At 39.0% G+C, this 26,325-nt stretch overlaps 1 protein-coding gene across 6 annotated transcripts in view; it reads right to left on the minus strand.

Annotated features, from left to right (window-relative positions):
* The window catches only part of pak5 (p21 protein (Cdc42/Rac)-activated kinase 5), a 94,819-nt gene that overhangs the window by 5,131 nt on the left and 63,363 nt on the right, over positions 1–26,325 (minus strand). For 5 of the 6 annotated variants that reach the window (XM_036134174.1, XM_036134172.1, XM_036134173.1 and 2 more), the window contains 5 exons: positions 13,461–14,300; positions 6,057–6,266; positions 5,636–5,777; positions 5,398–5,552; positions 3,444–3,577 (listed from right to left, as the gene is read on the minus strand). In XM_036134174.1, coding sequence (XP_035990067.1) covers positions 3,444–3,577; positions 5,398–5,552; positions 5,636–5,777; positions 6,057–6,266; positions 13,461–14,300 — 1,481 coding nt within the window. Of the gene's footprint in view, positions 1–3,443; positions 3,578–5,397; positions 5,553–5,635; positions 5,778–6,056; positions 6,267–13,460; positions 14,301–14,658; positions 14,681–26,325 lie in introns of those variants that run through there. The other variant, XM_036134177.1, reaches the window with a different exon arrangement.

Consider the following 26,325-nt stretch of genomic DNA (forward strand, 5'->3'; position numbering starts at 1 on the left):
ACATTCTGTTATTTTAGGCGTATTTTTAATAAGTAAGTTATAAAATATGTTTACAAATTTGAGACATTGAACACATTTTTCCGTTTTACAGACAGGAAAGTCTAATAATTTTAAAGGTGTATCAAAACGGCCACTCAGCTGTGGTTTAGAGACGCAGTTTGTTAAATATCCCCCTGTAGCCTGCAGCGGCTGCAGCCATGATGTGCAGGCAGGCAGGAGGGTCCCATATGGAGAGATAGGGCGATGTAGTTCATCTGACTGAGCCCACACAGCCTCATTGAACATTAACATCCAGACCCAGCTGGCCAGGCCATCCTGTGCATTTTTGAGTGAATGTGCGCTAATCTCTCCTCATTTACATATGCAGAAATGTCTTTGCAGGGACGCACAGATACGTTGCACCTGGATGTTTGTGCATGAAAATGCAGCGAAACGTCCGGCATTTGACCCACACTCTTCTCATCCGACTGCAGAGGGATTCACTTCAACAAAAAAAAAAAAAAAAAAAAAAGTTGCATCGTGACAAACAGGCCTCAGGCTAAAACACACACAAACGCATTAATCAGACACACATTTCACAGTCCAGATTGGAGCAGATTTCTTTCTTCTTAATTTTTCTATTATTTTATTTTGGTCACACATGTATGCTTTTCCAATCACGGGAGTTTAATGAGCTTTTAGCAAATACACCAAAAAAACCCAACACAAAACATCTGGTTAGAGAGGATTGAGAGGAGTACACAAAAACAAATCACCTCTGCAATCTCCTCATACCTCACTCATACTCAACCTTTTTAGCGCACACACCTATGTGAATAATGGAAAAACATGTTCACTAAAACAGGAAATTGTTTGGCGATGTAAAAACAACTTTAATGAGCCCGGGAAAGGTTATCAAGGGGAGGAGAATAATGCACTCGGGATATTATAATGAAAAAGATAATAATTTAAACACTCATTGAATGACTTAAACTCTAATTGAAATCTGTACAATAATATTTAATTGTGACACTGGTTGTGTGTGTGTGTGTGTGTGTGTGTGTGTGTGTGTGTGTGTGTGTGTGTGTGTGTGTGTGTGTGTGTGTGTGTGTGTGTGTGTGTGTGTGTGTGCCACTTAAGAGTGTGTGCCGACTTCCAAGAGCAGAGGAGGCTGATGAGAGCACAATGGGAGATATGTAGCCATTGAAAAAGCAACAAAAAGCTTTACAGAAATATTTCTGTAAAGACTTCACCTGGACTAACCAGGCCATAATTATCAAGAAGGAAAAATACACAACTGCAGTAATATATTAATTCACACTTGTAGTTTCCATCAGACTCCATGAAGCCGAATCATTCAGTACTTCAATCAGGACTTAAAATCTAACAAGGGCATTTAAGCAAATTGATCGAATTTCTCACATTTGTTAAGTTTAGTTCTGGACATTTTTAAAAATAAATAAATAAATAAATAAAAACTCCAAAAATGTAACAAAGCTCAGAGTGGGTGAGGTAATCTGTGTCCAATTACATTCTGTTTACTGAGCTCCCTGTCAGTATTTCCAAAAGCATTCATGCGTGCTTAAACTTTCCCCCTTACACGCTCGCACACAACACACAAACAGGCAAACATCTGCGTGGGAGACCGCTCAAAGTCCTTCACGGCAGCAGCGGCGCTGGGCCCCAACAAAGCGTGTTATTAGCAGCCGACAACGCGCGGCGTTAATGCTGACACTCAACGCAAATAACTGTAATTATACACCAAGCACAAAGTAAGCCTAAAACAATGAGAAAGGCCCCTTGGACACACAACTACACTACAATGACACTATTTAGAAAGTTGGCGAGTAAAAAGAAAATTATCTTTAACTGTTCGGTGAATCGGTTCTGGATTGCATTTGTTCTTTCAACAAATTGGAGGAACTTTTCCAGGTTTCTTTGGTTTGGCTCAGATTAAACCAGTCATTTATTCTATAGTTATTTTTTCCTCTCTATAAGTTCAGCTATATTGTTCTTCGACATTTTCATGGGATGTGAAAAAATAGGGATAAAAAGATTATGGATATTGACGAAAATCTCCAGCGGTTATTATTACCATTTAAAACGAAGCTAGAATCAAAACCTTTGTTGAAAATTAAATGCTGAACAATTAATGCAGAATTTTTTTTTTACTTTAGCTTAATTTCTGAGGTCTTAGATATCTAGGACCATCGACTTCGCTACTGAAGATCTGCTTATACAGGATAGGGCAGCATACATATAAAGTCCTATATTTCCTTGTTTATTTATATAACCTTCATTCATATTTGCACAGTCCCATTCTAGAGATAAATATTTACACACTTGAGTTCTAAGTTGGTCATACTGATTTGGATGAGAAATGGTTTTCATTCAGCCAAAAAGTTTATTTCTGGTAGGAAATCAGTCAGGCAATATAGCTGCTTGTCGGGACTTTGAAGCAATCAACTGGTTCCCTTATATAGGACATTTTTGACCAATCTGTATAATATGATTGATTTTGACTTTGTAAAGTGCCTTGAGATGACATGTTTCATGAATGGGTGCTATATAAATAAAATTAAATTGAATTGAATTGAATTGAAAAAAGATAAAAGGAGTGTTGATTGATGGAAAATTCCTTATTAGCATTACAAGCAAACCCTTCTCGTAATTGCTGACCAGACCTTTTGCATGTTTCCACTGGTATTTAGAAAAATTTGTTTTGGTGATGAGCTCCAAACCATCCCCCTAATCTCTAGCTGCCCAGACAGGTTCTCAGTCAGATTGAAGTCAGGATTCTGGCTGGGTCATTTGCTATTTTTTGCATGATATATGTTAATATTACTTCCAGTCAAAAGAAAATTACTGTTTAAATAAAAAGATTACTTTAAATCTAAATCATGTATGTTGGTGTGAAAGTTGATACGCAACTACTTCTATAATAATTATAGCAGTAAAATATCAATAATCTACTACCACTACTACTACTACTACTACTACTACTACTACTACTACTACTACTACTACTAATAATAATAATAATAATAATAATAATAATAATAATAACATTAATAAACAACAACTAAGGTGCATATAAATTACTAATGCTGTTTCCTAAGGTTATTTTAAGAAACTTTAAGAAACTCAGGATAATTTTTACCCAAAAGCTGTTATAGGGTCTCTTGATACTGTGGCATCCCCAGTATAGAAGTTGCTCCCAACATCTAGATAGGCGATCATATATCTGCTCCATATTTACGGACTCTGAAGTTGTTGAACTTATGTAAAACAGTGTTCTTTGCTGCCTATAGTTCAACTCATTTAGAACTGTCATCTGTCATCAAGCTTCCTTTGAACACCTCAATAAACATTCAAACGCCTATTTCAATGCTTGTTTAAGACACCTTGGGTGAAATGATTCACACAAACTGACATGCCCAGTATTTTAAAATGTGTTTGGTTACCTGGTGTGAGTCACAATGTCAGTGAGTGCCCCTCCCTCCAGGAACTCCATGACCACCCACAGCTCATCTCCCACCAAGTAACTGTTGTACATGTCCACAACATTTTCATGATGGTAGTCCCTCATGATCACCACCTTCAACAGAGAATGATGGAAACAGCTTTTAATACGTTTCAAACATTGCTTCATGGGTTTGGTTGCGCTAAATAAGGAAGCATTGGACTAGATATTATTTATTTGCACCAAGGTTGTAGTCAGAAAACACTCAGAAACATTTTGCTTATAAATGTTTCTCTTTACAGAAAAAAAAGAATCAAGTTTACAAGTTATGTTAAAATAAATAAAGACCACACTAAAGGACTCCAAAACAGATGTAGTATAATTATAAAAGTCATGTCTAAAAAAAGACCCTAAATGCAAAATGCAATAAAATAAGAAGAAAATGCCTGTCAGTTGTTCCATTACGCCTGTCTTATAGAGATGTTGTCTGGTCACAGACTCACCAAGCTACTCTCAAACCACTGGAAAGGCTTTGCAATCAGGTCTTAAAAGTTCAACGGTAAATTCCAATCAGATTTCATCGTTGTACTATTTTAGCCAAGTTTAGTATTTTAAATTTAGCAGCTTTTTAAAACAGATTTTCAAATGTGCCAATTGACTTGCACCCAGACCAAAGCGACTGCATAAATAAGCTAAAGGGCTGTAGCAGATCCCCCAGATGAGCCTCAGATAGTGACTGTGAGAGGTGCTGGCCTTTGGATCTCATTCCCTGTCATTCTAAACTCTGTGACCAGATTCAACACTTAAAAAAAAATAAAATAAAAAAAAAACTATGGCTGTGCTGTAATGTTTGGTGTGTTTTGCCACCATGTTTTAGTCCCTCTGCTGTATTTGTCTGTATCTGAATAAAGTGTTAGTATCTTTCACCATTACTCTGTTTACTGTAGTATTTTAGATATGCTGTTTATTAAAGCCTATCAAGGCCTTACCAATTACCAATAAGCACCATGATGCAGCATTAGGACTGCTCCTTTCTCAGTTTGTCTGTGTAATTGTGCATCTGTCCCTATCAGATAAACTCAACAAATAAATTTAACCAATAATCAGCAACATCACTGTCAAATTTATTGTGATTAATTTAAACTGTTCTAACTTTGTATAAGTGAAAATACATTATGTTCTAAAAAAGATCTACCGGTTTATCAATTTATTAAGTAAACAATGCAATTTGTTGCGCAAAATGTAGGTTTTCCCTTTCTGATGCACATTTTATGGAGGTTTAACTTTAATAGGATTACATTCAGAAATAATAGGATTACATGAACAAATTGGTTCCCAAGGGAACACCCACTGCCTCAAATCTGTGCTCATACTTGTAACCAGCCTCTTTGTCTCTCCAAAACACAGAAACTAGAATCAGAGCACTGGTCTGCTCCAAACACCATTTAAGAAGCAGTTTGTCTGCAAACGTGTCAATTTGTAAGAACAAAATTAAAAGAGCCGTGTTGATAACATGTTCACTGTTCTAATGTTCGAATGCAAGGCGCTGAATAAATTACTTGCTTAAGGGGTCTCAGAGTGAACATTTTTTCATTTTACAAACAAATGCAATTACAGATCCAGAAATGGGTTAGTGGATTAATTGCCTTTGCTATATTTCCTGGAAATAGAAGTGAAAATATATTTTTTTATATATACATTAACTGACAAGATAGAAATATTCTATGTACTCCACACAAAGTAGTATGTTTAATGATGCTATTTAGACCAACTCCACTTCTGCTGCTTACTTAAGTTGTCAACAATCCATGACAAACAACAGCTCTCCAAGAACCCCAAATAAATCCATTAAATTCCACATGAAAGCAAATGTATTGGGCTAATTCCTCATGTCCAGTAAAAACCTAGTAGTAGTAGGGATTAAGGTGCTAGAGCTAAATCCTATTTTCCCTTACCTCGTTAAAGAGCAGCTCTCTCCTCTGCTGCTTCCTGAGGTCCATCTTCTTGACCGCCACCTGCTTGCCGCTGTGCTTCTCGCTGGCGATGCACACGATCCCCGTGGAGCCCTCGCCGATCTTGATGAAGTTGTCCAGGTATTCCCGAGGGTCGCCTGGTGGCCAGCAAAGCCTCGTTTAAATCCTACTCCAAAGAAATCACGGTGCCGTGTTGGTGTTTGTATCCTGCCATTCTCACCTGGGTTGACCACCAGCTGAAGTGCAGCTCTGAACTGCTCGTGGGAGACTCGGGAGGGCTGGGTGTCAGAGCTGGACCCCCATGAAGGAGGAGGATAAGCCCCTGGGGGTATGTACGGAGATGAAGGCTGCGAGTAGGCCCCCTGGATCAAAACAGACACATTGACATGCAACGGACGAGAGAAAACAGATGAGAAACCATTTCTCTGTTGTAATTCTGATGCCATTCTCTTTTTAAAGAAAATAATGAATTTAGGCTTGTATTGTAAAATGAGTAGAACCCATAAAACTCTTATTCTCTGTACCAATTTGTCAGACAATTAAAAGACACATATTATTGCTGTTTAAACTTTCACTATACAGCATTACATTTCATTTGTTTCTGCGCAAAAAAAAGTTTCCTGTGAGTGACTGTACTGTACCTGAGGGGTGTACGGTGGGCTGGGCTGGGAGGGAGGATGATGGTAAGGAGAGGGCTTGTAATGGTGAAACATAGGGGGGTATGGTAGGTGTGCTGGTGGGTAGCCAGGCAGTTTGGTGTGGCTCTGAGGTAGCTTGAGAGGCCCTCTGAAGTAGGTGTCACCACCTGCGACTTGGGGACCTTCATCACGTGACGAACGCTCATAATCGCCCTGGAACAAAAAGGGTCAGTGTTGGTCATTTAAACCCAACATTACATATGCAGATAGTAGATAATTTATCGATGGACTCTCCAAATGATGTTTGACTGTCTTAGCCCAACTCACTTACACCGGCCTAAAATACAGTGCTGCAATGGATTTTATCTAGCGGTGTTGTAGTTGAGGGGGTTGAGATCTGGCAATTTTTGCAAGAATGGTGTCTGCTTCCAAGAACATCCACCGAAACTGTTCCAGTTTGTGAAAATGTTATTTTGTCAAACTTCCTGCGTGGGCACAGCTCAATGTAAAGGCTCAGATGCTCGAGCAAACACAACTTCGTGCTGGGCATTAAAAATATTTCCATTATTTATTGAGAAATAAACGGTCAATAACAGCGATAGACTTTAAAATCCAATGATACAAATAACTCAAGTGGCCTGAGAGGCACTAAGTGAGGTCACCAATATTTAAACATTCTTACAAGATTTTTTACACAGTTAAGTGAGAGAGTCATTATTAATCTATTAGGTCCAGCGATTCTTTAGGAAACTCAGTGTTTAGTTAATGAAAATAAATATCATTATGTTACTATTATTGATTTGTCACCCATTTCTTTTTTTCTGAGGTTGGCATGGGCAGGGGGAGGGGTGGTGGGGTTACTTAAAGTTATATAGCCACGTTATATGCCTATACCAAAAAGACCAAAAGACCAAAAAACTACACTACTAGTATGACTAAACAGTACTGCAAGGTGAGTGAAATCTGTTATTACATGTGCTTTGACATAAACAATGCCACATTGAAAGCAATTGAAATGTTGGCAGGATTAAAACTTTTAGCCAAAACGAGTGGAAATTGTTTTATTACATGAACATTGCTTCAGCTGGTTGACCAACTGTCCACATGCACAGTGATATAACCCCAGTCACATGATGTTGTAATGGTAAATTTACTTAGAAAAGGCTATATTTACTAACGAATTGAGCAAAAACAAAGCTTAAAAGACAAAATTAACAAATGTTATGTCAGCAAAACATGATAATCTTTCAGAAAAAGGTTGTATGCAACCAGAGTGAATTACTGGCGTATAAATTTCAAAAATGTGTGAATATCTACCTTTAACACATGGGAGCCCCAACTCCATTAACTGCACATGCAAAATGGTATTGAAAAACAAACTCAGAACACAAATGACAGATAAAATTATTGTATTTTTTAATAGTCTTGTGTGCACCCTCTCCTAATGCTACCCTGGGTTACTGCCCATGTGCCCCATATAAAAGAACAGGTTCTGGGCCAAATACTAATGCACATCATGCATTAGTGTTTGGGATTAGTAACACTATGTGTTATTATTCCTTCAACTTCACAGTTATGCACTACCCTTTCTTTGGGCCATCACTTCAAATTTCAATTAAACACACTCAATCCCGGAAACTGATGCCGACCTATTATCTTGAAAGATTTGTAAATATTTAAATGCCTTTTTGGGGGAACTGAATTTAATGATTCTCTGCTGGAGATCTAACAAAAAAAAAAAACAATTGTTGTAGAAGTCACACAGCATATGGCAAACAGTTTGATGTTGCTTAAACTCAAAATAGTAGAACCAGCGGTTTCTGCATTATCTCCTTTATCTCCTTCACAATCTTCTCATCATCACTGAGAGAAGGTAAAATAAGGACAAAATAAAACCAAGGTAATCAGAAGTTAAATGTTGCTTACAATGCGTGGAAGTCTTCCAGAGATTAGTGAATAGTGCCTTGTAAAATACTAGGTTTCCTATTACAAACACAAACTTCAGGGTATTCCTATTAGGATTTTGTGTGATAGTGGCAAACATAAAGTCACTATTAAGAGAAAGCCATAAAAAGTCCCATTTGCAATTTTAAAATGAACTTTGAACTCTAACTTAGACCTTCAGTGAACTCTAAATTCATTGAATCGTTCTTATGATAATGGTTTTCAACTATTTTTATATGTCCTTTTTGTGTGTACATAGCTCCTCAGTTCTTTAATCTCAGTTTTGCCAAGTAAATAGTTTTAGTTATGTTTCGCTAGCCTAGTAAAGAAGCGCGGATTAAAACGTATTGTTAATACAGGTAAACAACATTATATAATGGTGTTCCGTGGTTGAGAATTTATTTATGTTATTAAATTTTATACTTTAAGAGAAGTTGTCTCTCATTTATTCAATATGTGTGCAGAGTTTTCTGTTAGTAGAATGCTAGTGCCCGAACCATTGGTATAATACTATTGGTATAATATCAAAGCAAGTTGGGCAGGTATTTATCTGACAATACCTAACAGACAGAGCAATATTTGATAAATATCAAATAACTTAAAAGCACAACATTTGTGTTGGTCTGTCACATTAAATCCCAATAAACTACATTGAAGTTTGTGGTTGTAAGGTAACCAAATGCAAATCAATTTAGAGGGGAATGATGGCTTGTCCATCTTGATGCGTTTTTTTAAACTCTTGTGTTATTTATCTTCTTGTTTTTTTTTCTTCTGTTTGCCATCAAATGGCATCTAGTGAAGGATGCTAGTGTCATTTGGCAGAGCCTACAAGCATGGCCCCACACTTTGTCTGCAGGAACACTATCCTTGAACAACCCATCATAAATATTTACTCCTACAAGCTAGAATCTTATTTTCTCTATAGCCCCCTAACAGTAATCATTAGGTACTATATCGATCAAACTCTAGTGGGAATTCAGATCAGAAATTTCAGACATATGTGGACATACCCAGATGTTCACCAAACACACTTTGAAAACTTCCGGTCTTTTACTAATCTCATGTATCATTATTTATTGCCATGGTGGCAACAGAAAGGCAGTGAAAACTTGGTTTCATATTTATCTATAATTTCCAAGTATGGATTAGTAAAGAAAAAAAGAAAATTAAATATAAAGAAAATTTTGAAGTTTCCACATTTGACATCCTAGTCTATTATCTCAAAGAAAAAAAATGTGAATTTCTGGAAAAGCAAATGGATGTTCTCTGTATATTAAAGGTTAGACAAAGACTCATTGTTTGTTTGCCAGATCACAACTTAAGGTTTTGTCTAATGTGTTGAACCTTTTGGTGTTTGAGACCCTAACAGATAAACACAGATTCGTATTAAATCTATCTCATAGCTTTTATAACCTCGCAATCCTTTTACTCCCATGCTTTCTACTGGAACCAAGGTTCTTAAACTTGATGTGGTCAAAAAGCCAAACACAGCTTTGAAATAATTTTGTGTGTGTGTGCTTGTGATTAAAAGGATCAATATTTAAAATAGTGCAAGCCAGGGTTTATTTTTTTAAGTGAATAGAGAAATGGCCCTTTCCTACACTGACAAATCAGAGGCCAGCTTCAGTACTTTTTCAGTAACCTCGCCAGCCAGATTAATAATGTTCTGCACATTATCAATCTGGGACTGCTCCCTTCGAATCTGTCTGGGGTAAGGAAGGACCTTCAGCAGAACTTCACCAGAATGAAACGACACCGAGTGCCTGCCTACCAACGATTGGTTTTAGCCAACCTTTGGTAGGCAGCAGCTATGGCAGCAGCTATGCGTTCGGCTGTGGGCTGGTCAGCTCTTGCTTTCATCGTACCAATATATCCCGCCTTAAACCACGATACTGCAACGTGATTGGCCCGAACCATTTTTGGTTCAGACACAAATTGTTAAAGACAGAGCGGTACAAGATGGATTCTTATGTGTTTTGTACGAACAAATACCATGAGTGGAACAGTGGGTAGCATGCTTGCCTCACAGCAAGCAGGACCTGAGTTCAAGTCCTGGGCTCGGCAGGGGCCTTTCTGTGTGGAGTTTGCATGTTCTTCCCGTGTCTGCGTAGCTTTCCTCAGGGCTCCCCCACCACTACAGACATTCTGGTCAGGTCGGCTATTAGTGGCGGCGCACTCAGGCTAACCCTCCATATGATCTATAAAATTTAATTGTATATACCTTGCTTGTATAATGACAAATAAAAGCATCTTTAAAAAAAATCTCAACACATTTTGCAGGTAAGGTTACTTTTTCAGTTCCTGATTTATGAAAAAGAAAGCAGATGATGAAACTCATTGAGGAGATTGTTTTCCACCTACATGACCATATTGTTATTAAAACCATTATAAGAATGTAGTATGTGGAAAAGGAATTTGGAAATGGAAATATTGCAGGAAAGCACAGGTTATGGCTTACAGACAATATTGTACATTAAGAAAAAATATTTTATACATTTATTTAAATGTGTGTTGGGATTGATTCAAAACATTTATGTGTATTATCATGATAAGTTTAAAAATATTGGATTTTATAAATGCGATAATTATAAGTGGTAAAGACTTTACTAACTGTGAAAAGAGGCACCGTGACACTTAATTGAATTACTCACACCGCACCTTCCTGGAAGGATGTTTAACCAGCATTTTTTTTTTCTTCAAGATTATACCGAGAGTAAATTAAAAAACCCTTTATCCGCTCCTTTATTGGGTTCTTTCTGTGAGCGCACTGCTATTTGTCTTTACCCTGACACATATACACTCCCACACGTGTACAGACAGGGCAGGGGGAGGAGCTCTAATGTGTTGGGATGCTGTATAATTACATGGTGCGGACTCTTTCAATCAATCAGTGTGAGGCAGGTGTGTGAGGGGGAGCCGGGAGCCCCCGTTTCTTATTTGCCCCAACTGCCCCGCCCTCCCCAACCTCACCCATAGTCGGCCGGCTCTGCGAGCTGGCTGTCAGCCAAGGGTCTCCTGATCCATGTTGGTTAAACGCACATTAATCTGAGTTTGGCAGGGTAATCAACAACCTAACTCAACTGTGAAATTGAATTCCGCGGTGGAACATCGTCCGGCCAGTTTTATGCTAAGGCTGCAGAAAGGGAAAGTGCCGCAACATCAATTTGTCACCGAGAGCTGCCGCACTGAGCTCTCACACTGAGCACGAAACACAGAGGCAGAGAAAGGGGAGAGAAGACTCCATGCTGTCTACGATTACATCCCAAACAGCTCCCAACAATAGCATGGAAAGAGAAGGATTTACTTTGGGAGGGATGAGAGAGGGCTGAGGCAGAGAAATAGAAACGGCAGACGGGAGACAGAAGGAAGAGAAGGGTTGGGCCATGCTACTCCTTTTCCATTATTCCTTTTCTGCGTGATCTTAAACAATCAAAGAAAACATTAAACGCATCATCCCACTGGGGGCAGTACTCCTAATGTTAGCTCTGTGTAACCCAGTTTTCTAAATAAGAAAATGCCATGTCAACAGTTTTATAATGAACCTTTGTACCAATGTAAAAAATAAAATTTTGTATTTCAAAAAGAAAGTAGTATTGCTGTTACATTAAATTGGAAATCTTCATATATGCTCTTCAATCTTCCCCTTTGCTGCACATTTTGTGAATCTGTGCAAAATAAATAAATACTATGTCTTCAGACTTCCAATGAACAAAGTTGCAACGCGGTGATAAACAAAAAAGAAAGGAAACATGACCTTCTCCTGCATCACTTTTCTGCGACTCTTGCATTCTCTTTGGCTGTTTTCCTCGGAGTGGCTATTTACTGAGGCGCACAGGTTAAATGGGTTTTCACTGCGGCACCCTGGGATCTACATCAGCAAACCCAGTTTTCCCTCTCAGCTCCCCGACTTACTGCGCGAGGATGGAAAGAAAGTGGCGAGCTGTGATAACGATAGTGAATAATGAGCTTAATGAGGCTTTGATAGCTCTGAAGAGTGATGTAAAGACTTCAACCACCTTATAAAATTACCACTTTGCTCTTGTCGATAATCGCATTCCACCCCCTGATGCTACTACTATCTGACTGTTTTCTACTACGGAAAATGCATCTCCTCATGAAATAAGTTTCAAACAATGTGGGCAATTCATTTAAAGAAAATATGGCTATTATAGCATCTAATATAGAAAGGATATGTTGTTTTGGGAAGAGTCTGTGTGAAAGATGACTTCTGCATTTCTCTGCAGTAGCTGTGCTGGAGCACAGGGCATGATGCTGTACTTTACTATGTGTTATTTTGATCATTACTAGAAGTACTGTAGATGTCCTGCTGAGTCGACGGAGTTGGCGAATCGAGGCTGCTCATTGGTCTGGGACACAGCACTTGGTTACAGAAGCATTGAAGAAGCCTGTAGCATGTTTAAATATAATCTGGAAAAAGGCTGGATTATTCTATATTCTAGTTTTTAAAAAAAAATACACAAAAAATTATTTTGTAATGCTTTTTTGACTTTACAATTGGAAAAGCATGAAAATAATTGATAAATCATGCTCAACATGACATCGGGTAACTACATTTCCATACATACATGTTTGTGCGCCGCTTCTATGCAGATGATGACCTTGTGTGAGAAAATCTTCTTCTTCATTTTGGCCCATTATGCAGCATGATTGAAGTTATTGTAGTCTTTAAAGGGTAACTGGGCTGTTTCATATCTTCATTTTGTGATAACTAAAAATTTTTAGGGGCGTTGATTTACTCTGTAAAATCAAATATGTAAACATGAAATATTCTCATACATTCTCACATTTTTAATCTCAGTCAGTATAGGAGTCAAGTACAGCGTTTACTACCAGTATAATATGTGCCTCATTAGGGCAAATATGAGCAACAAGATTAACCTCACTGTTAGATCCTATTAAAGCCTCTGTTTGTATTGACATTTCTGCCTTGGCCCGTTCATATTTGTTTGAGTCTTTCATGAACTACGGCTCTCATCCCTTCCTTTTGTTCCACATTCTTTTCCCAATCAATAGGCATCAGCATTAATTGATCTGTTTGCAGCAACAGTGGCCCCTGCAGAGGAGTGATTCTTTATGTGCCAGGTCCTGCCTCCTTCAGGGAACAGTAGATTAAAACGGGTACCATCTATCAGTCCTACGGACAAACAGTTAAGGATCAAAATGAGCTTTGGAAAGGGAAAAGATCGAAAAAAAAAAGAGTGGATTTTCAAAGGGAACTAGAGGTGGGTGAGAGAAGGAACTAAATGTAGGGATACTTCTGTGTAATTTTCTCTGAAATGTTTGGACAAGCTTGTCAGGGGAAGTGCTGAAACATGTTTCCTATAATTTGATCACTGTGCAGTGTAGAGCAAACACCATAAAAAAAATCCCTGTCAGTGTTATTTGCATAGATTAAGCTTTTCATTAGGAGAACTCTCCACTTTTGTGTTTCCAAATGCTTACCTTGCCTATTGTTTGTGAGTTGGCGAGACTCTCAGAGAGGCGAGGGTAGGTGTAAGAGCTGTACGGGTGGGCCTGAGGAGGGTTCCTCAAGATCCCACTGGCTGCATAGGGAGCATTTTGCTCCTGCAGTCCTGATCCGGACCGAGATCGCTGCCTGATAGCTGGTGTTGGACTCGTCTGGGTCACATAGGAGCTCTTGGGTCTCTTGTCATACTCGTCCCGTAAGCCGCCATAGCTCCACTCGCTGTCTGGGTAGTTGATCTGCTCGCTGTGAAGAGAGGCACGGGAAGGCGTGCCAACGGATGTGTCCCGGTAGTCCTGGCTGGACGAGCCTCCAACTGAGGCTCGGTAGTAGCCGCTGGAGCCCACTCCGCTGCCAACTGTGGAGGCCACCTCGTCAGCCGAGCGCCCTTTGCTCTCCAAATAGGTGTGGTAGTCTGGCGGGAGCTTTCCATAGTCTGACTTTTGGGGCATGGCGTCAGGGTAGAAGGGGCTGCGTATAGGGTGTGAATGGCCGTTCTGCTTAGTGAACCGGTAATGCCTCCCGACGGCCCAGTCTCCGTCTATGGAGAAGCTTGGCTTGCCAGAATCCAGGGAAAAGTCCCTGCTAGAGGAATCCAGATCGCATGAGTAGCGGGAGTAGTAGTGGTTGAATCCATTCTCCTCCAGAGCAGCGAGATGACCACTGCCTAATGGTTTGGAGCTGGTTCCAGCCTGCTGGACGCCTGGCGGGCTCTCTTTACGCAGGGAGTTGGAACGTGTTACTGAAATGTTGTCAAACTCCTCTAGCAGGCCGTTAATGGATGCATCTTTGGGTGGCCGGTTCCCTCGAACAATGGTCTGAAGGAAGAACAAAGATATTCAAATTTAACACAAGAGACCCTTAAATCAGAAAGACCAATGTGATCAGGATTGTAATTGAAGTTATAATCTATTCATTCCAAGCTGTTAAATGAACAAAATGAATTGAAATCCTTGTTTAATCAACCTTCATTAACAGCAAACATTTTCAGGACTGAATTTCAATTCATTTGCATCAGGGCTTTGTAACAAGTATGAAATGAATCATCACTTGCAGTCAATGAATGTTGGAATTTGTCATCTCAAAGAACGGCAGGCATTCGTCTACATAACCACTAGTTGTGGAAAAAAAAAAAGAAGCATGCTAGGAAGTGCATTAATAGAAATGATGAAATACCTCGTGAGGTAGAATAAAAAGCTGCAGTGGATTAAGGGAGCTAATTCCTGCCCCATTTCTCTCAAAACAGATTAGCTTAAATTTCAGTGGGCTGATCAGGTTACATTAATGGTCGGGAAGTTTCGTTTCATGCTTAAGAGAAAGATGAGCACACCGACATGCGCCTACAAAGAAAAAAAAGAGTAAGCCGGAGTGAGGGCAGAGAAAGGGCTGACATGCTTGCATCTGCTTCAAAGCACATGAAGAGTGCTGCTTATCCCCTCCTACCTTGCTAAGCCTTTTTACAAGGCTGTGTCGTGAGTCATGTGGGGACCGAAGCTGCAGCCTTGCACCTATGAATATAATCTGTGTGCTTGCATGGTGTGTTGTCTGCACACTAACACAGTGTAGACGCTGGGGCTCTGTGCTTTAGCAGGAAAGTAACGGCAAAACCTGATCACTTGCCTTTTATCTGATCTCTCTCGATTTGTCTAACGGTTCTTAAAACGGTACTTTTAAACAACCGATGATGAAGGAAGGCTGAGCCACATGGTAAACCATAAAAAATTTAAACCCTCACATAATCTATTGAGAGGTTGCTGGGCTGATCAGACCGAGCTGCAGTGAGCTGCAAATCTCCGTGCCACTTAAAGTTTTTCATATCGTGTTAAGTGATGTAAAGTAAAAGGGAAAAGGATATATGGTTTTCAAACTGTATTACAAAGAAAAATCTGAAAAGTGTGGCCTGCATTTGTTCTTAGCTACCTGTAGGTGATAATATTATTAGTACCCTTAAATAAAATCCATTGGCTTCAGAAGTCACAAAAATAATACATACTAATGTTCTTTTTAGGCCCAAGAGATTTATTAGAGAACTTCAGGTTAACAACTGGCATCATGATGACTAAGGACTGTACCCGATTGGCTCTGAAGAAGTTTTAAAGAGGAGTAAGATTCTAAAACAGTATGCAAAGCCTTAAACATCTCAAAGAGCTTTGGTTAAGCAACCATCCAAAAAAGCAAGGACTACGTCACATTTGTAAATATAACATTGGAGGGCAGCCTAAACTGTCAGGCGTGAGTCATATCCTCCACGAATCTGGCCATTATATGAAGGCTGCTACATAACATAAATGCGAGAAACTTGTTCCCCCAGCTGCAAGAATAAAATTATACAATTTTGTTCTCAGGAGAACTTTTATCTCGCAGGGTGTCCGAGTACTGTTGTGTGATTGGCCAGGATTCGGATGGGCATGTTAAAAGTTGGAAAAGTGGAAATGTCTCACACAATTATGTAACTAAACACTGCCTCCCTGTTCAGCTCTGATGGTTTTAAAGGTAAGAGTCTGCGATTTGTCCGGAAATGTAAGAAACGACCATCCGTGCAACTATCACAGAGGTCTAATTTATTTACGTTCCCCTTTCTGAATACCTTACTCTTTGACTACTCTCAGGATGGAAGAACCATGTCACTCAGTATAACAAAGTGTTTCTGAACAAGATTACTAACCATAGCTTTGTGCGGTGCGGTGCTGGGTACCCCCCCCCCCCCCCCATATGTTTTTATACTGAAAGAAGAATGTGCAAAAACATCCTCTTCTTTGCACCTGTGACACTTTTTCTGTTTGTTTTTTCTTTCTATAAGTCTTTCTGCAGGTGTAGCAGCTGACTTTGAGGATGTTATCACACACTCTCTTTTTCCTCTTTTACCATTCCTCTTGTAGTAAAAATCCATGCCGCACATTTCAGATTTTGACAAGTCGATCATGTTGCAATTCACGTCTCCTTTTCCTTCCACTTCACAGTTATGTGCTACCTTCTGTCAGTCTATTACACGAGTCTCCTAAAACATACTTCTCCATCTTTGGTTGTGTAGCGACCCAGTGTAGAAATCTTCACCAAAGTTCACAGTATTGATACTTTTGCAAGACATGGTACATCTAACTGCATTTTACGTAAATCTCTGCCTCACTATCATTGATATAGCTTATATACTGCATGAGCTTTCCCATATTTCCCTTGGTATTTTTAGTATCTACATCCTCATAAAACTTTAAATCTCTCCATAAATAAAAAGAATCCTCAAATTCATTGTTTCCTCATGTGAGTAGTGTGCACTTTTAAAAGACAGTACATCAAGGTTGAATCATTTTTAGAACGGTCAGACAATTAGCTTCCTGGTTTATTGTCAAAATTCATTAAGCTTTTAAATCCAGCATTTGTGCAATGAAAACTTTAAAACCAAGGAAGAATTTTATGGAAGGCCATAAAATGGACCTAAACCAACCCAAAACTTGTAATTAGTCATAGTGCTATTCAGTGGAATAAATTCTCATCTTGCTTACAGCTGCAAACCAGCCTTCAGTGTTTGCATGGATATTTGTGAGTCATTTCCTCTAATGCAGGTGTTTGTTAAACCAAACTCAGTTCAAGAGTGTCACATCAGCAGGTTATTCCTCTTTGACAGTGCTGTCACATAGGTGTCATAGTCTCTTGTCACATGTGCTGAAGCAGGGTTTCCAAAAAAACCACAGACGACGATCCCTCAACAGTATTATGCTGGCGCAGATACCGCATATTGTCATGCCAAATACAATCCCCTCTCCTCATTTCAATTATCCATGACAGCTGGGCCTAACAAGGCTTCTGCAGTCAGTGAAAGCAGAAATATGACTCTGTGCTCATCGCCTCGCGTCCATCAGTTTAACTGTGGCTGATGAGATGACACAAACGTGCCAAAAGGTACAAGGCAACAACCGTGTTTCACGCACAAAGCAATGTTCAATTCAATTCAATTCAATTTTATTTATATAGCGCCAAATCATGAAACACGTCATCTCAAGGCACTTTACAAAATCAAAATGTTGTTTCAAAATGTAATAAAACATTCTATTTGATGGGCAGCTATCTACCAAGCTACCTAACAAAAACAGAAAACTATAAACATAACAAACAAAAAACATTTGACAATGGGTTCAATTATGCAACAGTATAAATTTAGAAAACTATGTTTTGAACATAGAAAACTATTTCAGAAAACACAATAACACCATATGCAGTCTGTGCTTTGTGGACTGCAGCAGGCAGAGAAATCAGCTTATGACAGAACTGCCCTAACCTCTGAACCTTTGACCAGATAGTCGAAACAACATTTTCAAATAATTCACAATTCCTAATAAATGCTCATTGATGACCAAAAGGCTTAAAAAACATATTTGAAATGCTGTTAATCAGTGCTTTTAAAGATAAACCAAAATACAGTAAAATTGATAGCGGCAGCTTTACAAAAATATGGACATTAGCTCACAAGGCCATTCTTACTTTAGGAAAAAGAACTTGCTACATTTCTGAACGTTTTAAGATTACAGTGACAATATATAGATTGCAGCTTCCTGTGCACTTCGCTGTTTAGATTCTGTGTATTCCTGCTCTTTATGCTTTAAAGCTGACAACTGTGCAGCACACATCATAGTGTACTTACAGGACTATCTGGTTACTTGGCCTTGCTGAGCCTAAGAAGACAACAGCACCAGTATATTTTATGGAGAAACTTCCTTCATTGAGCCCGTACCTTCGAGGGGCCACGATTTTCTCTAAACTACTTAGAACAGCGTCTTCTTGTTTTGCACCTTACATATGTGTTTTTCCTTAACATTCTGAGATTATTGTTAAACTTTAAGATTTAACTTCCAACTAGTAGTGGTATGCTTTCTTGGTCAGCTCTCTATTGAAAAAGAGATGCTAATCTGAAGGGACTTCCTGCTTGATTTAACAAAATAAATCATAAATTGGCCACAAAATTCTGCATGCCACATCTATATCACTGGACAAATATGCAAAGGTTTTTTTTTAGACTGTCCACGTTTGCGAATAGCAATGTAGTATCATTGAAACAATAGGATTTCAGTATGTAGAATCAAATAAGACAACACATTCTACAACCTGAGCAAATTTTTGTTTAATAGACAGAAAAAATGACATTGCTTCTTATCTAAATCATGTCAAGTTGTAGTTATTAAGCAAAAGGTGAAAAGACGTCCCCAATGAAGATTGTTGGGGTTTGTCACGCGTCTTTGTTTAGAGTCAAGATCTCTATGCTGGAAAAGTCAAATTTTCAACATATTTTTTGGGGCTCAATACAGACAAAGACCCAATAACTTTAAATAGTCATGCTTGATTTTTCTGAGTAGGAGTCAGGCAGGGGCTTCAATATTCAGAAGTCCTTATTTATCCTATAGTTGTGCCTCCATTAGCTTTGTTATTTTTGCAAACCTCCTTCCCCCGCTTCAACAGTCCAGCTGCTCTTTTCTGTTTGACAGCCGTAGGCCGCTTGGTGCCACAAACTGGAACCCAAGGTGAAAAGGCCTGTAAAACCGGTGAGTAAAATCCAGCTGAATGGCTGCTGCTGCAGGACGGAGAGGCTTTAAAACAGGGTCACCCAATGGAAATCCATCATGCTTCGGACAGACGTTGCAGCGCGTACACAAGGCTGGGGCTCACGTTGTTAATGTAGGAATAATCAGCAAAGAGTGCTTCTTAAAAACTAATGTTGTTCCTCAAAAAATGCCTCACCTTTTGTCTCAACTCAATTAAAGTTACCCCCTCGCCCCCCAAAGAAAAAAGGGTCTCCCACATCACGTCACGCTACGTGGATGCTGGTGATTCAGAACTAATTCAATTGGCAAACAAGATCAGGGAGTGCCGGTTATCTCATAAAACATAATCATCTCCATTTGGTTCATAATCAAAAGGACTGTGTCAAAGGAGCATGACAAGTACGGGGAGGGGTGGAGAGAGTCGGGAAGAACAAGGTAGGGAAGTAAAGCAGAGGGGAGGACAGGGGGTGCAAAGGCGAGAGGGAGACAAGGTTAATTGTGTGCCGAATCACTGTCAAATGGTTGGCATCAAGCTAGGAAATCTTCCCATTAATTTGAATTAAGGGTCTGATATTGGCTCCAGTGCTCATCTCTCCCTCCCTCCTCTCCCCTCTTCCATCGTCCTTACAGCTTGGTGAGCCTTGTGCACGGGTCGCGCTCGGCGGTGGCGGTGACAGCGGCTATATTTCACCAGCTTGCGCTGTTGGCCTGTCCTTTAGTGATAAGCTGTAATAGATCTACTCTCTCAACTCAGCAAGAAGCTTTTTTTTTTCCAGGGAAAGTAAAGGAAAGGAAAATACAGTTCATTTAGGAAGGTAATCATACGTAAGGAGAAGTTACCAAAAATATGTAGGTAAGAAACTGTGTCAGTTTTAATGAAAAAAAAAAGGATAGAAAATAATGGCGGTGAGGGAGGGATGGAGTGACGTAGAAAGAGAGCATGAAAAATGAGACTCATTGAGAGATAAGAGGGGGATTAACCTTGCTGCTAATGAAGGGAGGGTGTGACAAGAAAATGGAGAGAGGCAGAGAGGGGGGGATAATTAATGAGCTTGCCCTTCTCGTGACTCCTTCCTAGAACCCTGGTTGGGAGGATACGCTTCGCTGGTCAGCAGGGTCCCGGGACAGCTGAGGAGCCGAACAGGAGGAGGTGGAGGGGGTGGAGGGGGGGAGCAGCTCTATAGCTCGGCTGCTCGTCTCCTCCGCACTGCAGCTTTTGTTTGAGGCTGGTTCTAAAATGACCCAGTGAACTATTAAAAGACTTCGATGCCGCTCAAAAATGAAGACTGACACATACTGTATCCTGTTAATTTGATGAAACAAACTCTTTCAGTGTGAAATACCATGAAGCATCCTATTGGAGGGCCCTGTGACGGACTGGCGACCTGTCCAGGGCGTACGCCGCCTCTTTCCAATGGCAGTGGAGATAGGCACCAGCATAGTCTAGTTTAAGAGTTTGTGCATTAAAGTATTTCAACTTGAAGTTAAAGCATTGTTAACAACTAATTTTGATGAGAGGGTTTTCTCGCTGATGCAGAACCAATGGAGCAGCAAGAGGAACCAGCTTCCTACTGAGTCATTGAAGGGGATTCTGTTCGTGTAATAGAATTTCATAGGCTTATTTGCAAAGACTGTCGTACAATTTTCTTGAGTAACCAAAAACTGTTTATATACAATAATATAGATATTAGAATAGAAATAACCCTTTTTGTGGGCAAATTCATGTGACCCAGCAAAAAAAGTGAAACTGTTTACAAGAATGAAAAAGACTGCAAAGTTATATCCGCGCTACAGTCAAACATGGATGGGGAGACAAAGAGGACCAAGTAGAAGTTAGAATGAAGAAGAAAACTAGAAACTGGAGAAAACACATTTTTGTTTCTTGAATAGATGCCTTTGTAGGACTGCTACTTCTTATTTTGTATTACATAAAAAGGAAAAGAATAGACTACCTATTTTCTCATAACATCATTTCAGATTTTTGTTCACTCATTTGTCCAATATGACTTGAAATTTGTGAACTATTATTGTCAGAGACTAATTTTCTAATACAGAAGAGTCAATATTTCCATCATTATTTAATTCCAGCGATTTTAAAGTTATTTTTGCACTTGTTGATAAATTGCTATGAAAGCCGATCTCAGTGTGTTTAAAATCATAAGTCTTCTTTAAGTAAATAGTCTCATTAAACTGTTTCATGACTGGGTCAAACGTTTCCTTTAAAAAAAAAAAGATCAGAATATGGTCGGCTTATGTTTGGCTATTAATTCCTGATAATCAGATGGTGCGCTGACGTGATAATTTTGATACAAATATTTCAGCCGAGACTATTGTTGCACAGCAATTGTTTGTTTTTTATATGCAGGGCTGCAAGGTGACACAGTTAGTTGCCCTGTTCCCTTGCAGCAAGAAGGCTCTCGGTTTTGAATCTTAGCCTGGGGTCTTTCAGCATGGAGTTTGCATGTTCTACCTGTGCATTTGTGTCTTTTTCCCTATGTGCTCTGGCTCCCTCCTATAGTCGAAAAAGATGACTTTTTGGTTACTTAATTATTTGTTTAATTTAGATAAATTAATGTAGGTTAACTTGCTCTTAAGTGTGAGTGTGAGTATGCGTGTGTGCTGTGCGTTGTTTATCCTTGGTGATGCACAAGTGACCTGTGAGGATGGGTACCCCATGCAGTCATATTTATAAACACAGTGGCACTATCTGCACTGATGGGCTGAAGTAGCTCATTTAATTATTGTAAAAATGTATAAATGTTAGGTTGACGGTATGTCGATCCTACTCTATATGTCCTATGGCCAGTAAACCGAGTCAGCTACTTCACTAAGCTGGACACTTCCAGCACTCGTCATGCCAAGGTGAGTGAATCGTTCATTAGTGAAGACAAAAGCACCTCCATTGAATAGGAGGGGATTACATAAAGTTATCATCAGCTCATACTGAAATAAAACTGTTTCTAGTATAATAGTGATTTAATAAAATTACTTTTAGGTAATCTAACCTTTTTACCCAACTTAAAAACATCATTATATAATATATATAACAATATATTTCTTACGAGAAACACAAATACATATAGTGTTTATAGCTAAGAAAAGAAAGACAATCTAAAGAACAAGACCACATGTATGCAAAACACTTGCCTTGGTTTCCTTTCTTTTCCTTAAAAACAAAACTTCATCTGAAAACAAGGACTACATACTCAGGACAAAGAAAATGGATTGCCATCAAATTTGATGACCGAGTTCTTGCTGCATTGAGTTACAGCTATCAGGACTGCGTTTAGAAACACATAATCAGTAGTAGCTGCCCACTGATTTAACTGAGAAATAATACATTTACGATAAGGACCACAAACCTGCTTAATATCGCTCCTGTAAAATGGATTATAACTACGCCTGGGCTTTACTTGAATAAGATTCCGTGGCTAGATGTTTTATAGAGCATGATCACGCTCTCGAAGCTCATCACCTACCTACCACACCTCGAGCCTTTATCTCCACACTCACACACACACACACACACACACACACACACACACACACACACACGCCTGCAGGAACATCGCCCACTCCGTACACCCACTCCCAACTCTCACAGTCCTGTTGGAGCAGAGCTGCGCAGACCCTGTTTTTTTTTTTTTTTTTTTTTTTTTTTTACTCGCTTACAGACATTATCTGATGCACTTAAGCGGAACGAGCGAACGTTGGTGCAAAAAAAAAAAAAAAAAAATCATCCACCACCATCTGCATCTCAACTCTCTGCCTCCCTCTCCCAGCCTTTGTGCATTAAAACCCAGAGCGGGCACAACTCCGTGGCTCTCTGTCACGACTCAGGCTGCAGAGAGGGGGGGGGGGGGGGGGGGGGTAGCACGCATGGGGATTCACTCGCACACGAACGACACTACTAGACTATTAGATCTGCGGCTCCTCCTGCAGTGCACTATCCTACTGCACCAGTGACCGCTTTGTGAACACAAGCTCGCTGACTGCCTCGTGACAAAGATGACATCAAAGAAAGGATGTTGAGGAGCAGACGGCATGCACCATCGATTAAGGAGCGACTGCGCATTATACTCAAGCAGAAGAAAAAAAAATATCTATCATACAGGAGCCAAATATATATTAGAATTATTTTACATAATTTGTTATTTTTTATTTTATTTTTTAAACCACTGTGTTGCATGACTTGACAAAAAAAAAAGAAGAAAAAAAGAAAGTTGATTTTTTTTTTCGAACTGACTAAACTTAAGATGTGCTTTACCTCCCTCTGCTGGACAGAAATCGCACTGCAACATGCTGCAAAGACCCAAATTCTTTTGAATACCTACATATTTGCAAAGATTGGTTTTAAAATAATAAAATACTATCATATTATATATTTTATCTGATACAGGTGTATATAAATATCACTACAGTATTCTGCAAAACAATATATGAGTTACTATTATATATAGTATAGCTTTTTTTTGGCTCTAGTGGCTTTTATTGAAAGTAATCAGACAGCAAATGGGCAGAGAGAGAAGGGGGAAGTCAGGCAGCAAAAGATCTCAAAGTCGGGAATTGAACCCATTGTGGCTGCATGGAGGGTTGTGGCCCCTTTGTACTCACACCAGCTACACCACACGATGGACCACTACCTCTCTCTTTGCATTAGAAATATGGCACGACAATGCCTCTGCTTCTAATACAAATAAGTAACAATAGCACAATGGCAAGAAATAAATATTTTTAATGCCGTTGTCATGTAATGTTATTTGTGCTTTCTTGAAGATAAATAGGGATCAGACAAACTCTGTATCAGCAGGTTGGTGTGCTACAAAAAACAAAAATTAGACCAAAATCTCTGATCGGTGCATTTAACGGACAGGCAGATTTAGATTTTGGCTGGAGGAGGAAGAAGGGTTTGAAAACGGGTTGTAATGAGCTCCCCTTATAAGGTGACCGAAAACAGCCTTAGGGAACAAGCCTGGAGCTCCATTATCCAGAGTGAGCTCTAAATTGAGTTGCTGGAGGAATAGGAATAGAGTTGGGATGCCACCCGAAGATCCAATTCTGTTGGTTTTAGACCGACCCAAAAAGAAGGAGACTGTGGAAAAGAAAACAAGGGGCTGACCCAGAAACCCTTGTGCCCCCCAAGAATGAGCTGAGGAGAGTAATGTCTGATTATCCATCCTCAGCTTTTACAGCCTAACTTTTGAAATCACAGGGAAACCGAAAGGGTTTATTTGGTTCAAATAATTTGTTTTTATTGTTATTTTAACAGTTCAAGCTGTTGTTTATTTATTACCCAGCACAAACTGTAAAGCTCATCTTACTTTTCCCTAAAAAAGGATCACAGAAACAGAAAATACATAATAAATCAATTTAAGTTTAGATTTAAAAGATTATACATATTCAGACTAACATTTATTTTTTTCTATTAAGTTTTATCTTGATTTGGTGAAGACTTTGTAAATCTACTAACCCTCATCTTTTGTTTAATGAAATTAAGAACTTCTGCGTGTCTTGATGAAACAGCCTGGTTTAAAGTGTTTTTTTCCCTCTTTTTCATTTGGCGTTCCTTTTGCTAAAATTGCCATCTGTCTTTTAAATTAAAGGGAAACATTTTTCTACGTGTGCTTTGATTGAATTTGTTTTAGTTTTTATTCAGACAGCCTCTCTTGTGGAGACATTTTAAAGTTGTTTGATTTGGTGTTTTAAAGAGTCTGCTGTTGGACTTTTAAAAGTTAGACTAACTTTGATTATAAGTGCACTCAGCCAGTTACCCTGGAATTGTTATGGTGGGATTATTTTCAGTGGAAACACGTATTTAACCCATGCCTACCCAAATGTCCTGATTTTTTACTGACATAGTCACCATGGACAGTTTGATGTTTCTGATATAAAATATCAATTGTCACACAAAGCAGAGGAGTTTTCCAAAGATACACCAAGAATTGTTTTCAAAAAGCTTAACAGTAAAACAAAATGTCAAACAATGGGTAAATTAGGCTGTTGATGATTTGTTAATGACCTACGTGATGTGTTGTGTTTTGCTGCCCTCTACTGGTCTGGCTGAGTGTTTGTTTTGAAGAGTTATAACGTCAGCCGTTAAAATCTCAGGTTTTTGAGATGTTAGAAAAACGACTTGTAAAGTTTTTCCACATATACTGAGACATATATCCTTCAGAACAGAAATGAAAACCAAATATATTAGAATAAGGAATATAAAAGTTAAAACACTGTAATAACCCCAGGGGATAAATCTGCACACCTTGACACTAATGCTTTTTTGAAACACCTTGTAGTCTATATTTGATTTTTCATCAAATATATTAAATCTGATTGACCTAAAACAATGTTCAGTTGACCTAAATTAATTTTCTGAGTTGTTACCGTGGACAGGACTGATAACCTGACCATGATGTGTCCTTCCTCTTGGCCAAACAACTATAATTGATTGATCGATGAATGGTCATTTGCATCCTTTCAAAAAAGGCCTACTTGTATAAAAACTCCAAAACTTTCTATACATGTCATGGCACAATGAAGACAGTTAACAAAAATTGGGAAAAGAATCTAGAACAACATTGGCATTTTAAGAACTGGACATTTCTAGAAAACTGCTGTTAACAGGAGAATACGTTTTTCGAGGTACAGTGGATAGATATTTCTAAATGTGATACACTGACAGGCTCTAAGCAAAGAGGACTTGCTGAAATAAAATCAAAAGATGCTATAAATTCTGGTTAAAGGGTGTGGACGCATATGCTGCTAGATTACTGAACTTTCTAAAATGTCTAACACATTTTTTGTCAGTTAAACAACACAGGATAAGCATCACATTTTCAACCTCACTAAAGCCAAGCATTTTAACAGGGCTGTGTGTACATTTGTAGACATAGAGGAAGTAGAAAAGTAAATTTCCCTGACAGAAGACTCCAGTCCATTTTGATCCCTCGAGGCTCATAGCTTACACCTTCAATACCACTAAGAAAAAGCCCAAATCCTGATCTTAAAGCCCAGTCAAACAGGACATTAAGATCACAATGCCACCTGATAAGCAGGTTCACCTGTAATATTTCAAGACAGACTTACAAAGTCAGATTTCTTGACGTGTTATTAGTCAACACACAGAAGAGGCTTAGCTGTATTTTCATGATTAAGAGGCTTTGAGATGCCCGTCTCCTCAGGGCTATCCCACTCAGTTAACCATTGCTTCTTCCGGTTGTGAAGAGTCTGTACACTGAACACTTCTAATTCTAAAAGATAGGTTTAACTAAAAGAGTAGTCTATAAGGCTTGGTAATGTCTCTATTTAAAGAATA

This window comes from Fundulus heteroclitus, unplaced genomic scaffold, assembly GCF_011125445.2.
Source record: "Fundulus heteroclitus isolate FHET01 unplaced genomic scaffold, MU-UCD_Fhet_4.1 scaffold_76, whole genome shotgun sequence".
Taxonomy (NCBI): domain Eukaryota; kingdom Metazoa; phylum Chordata; class Actinopteri; order Cyprinodontiformes; family Fundulidae; genus Fundulus; species Fundulus heteroclitus.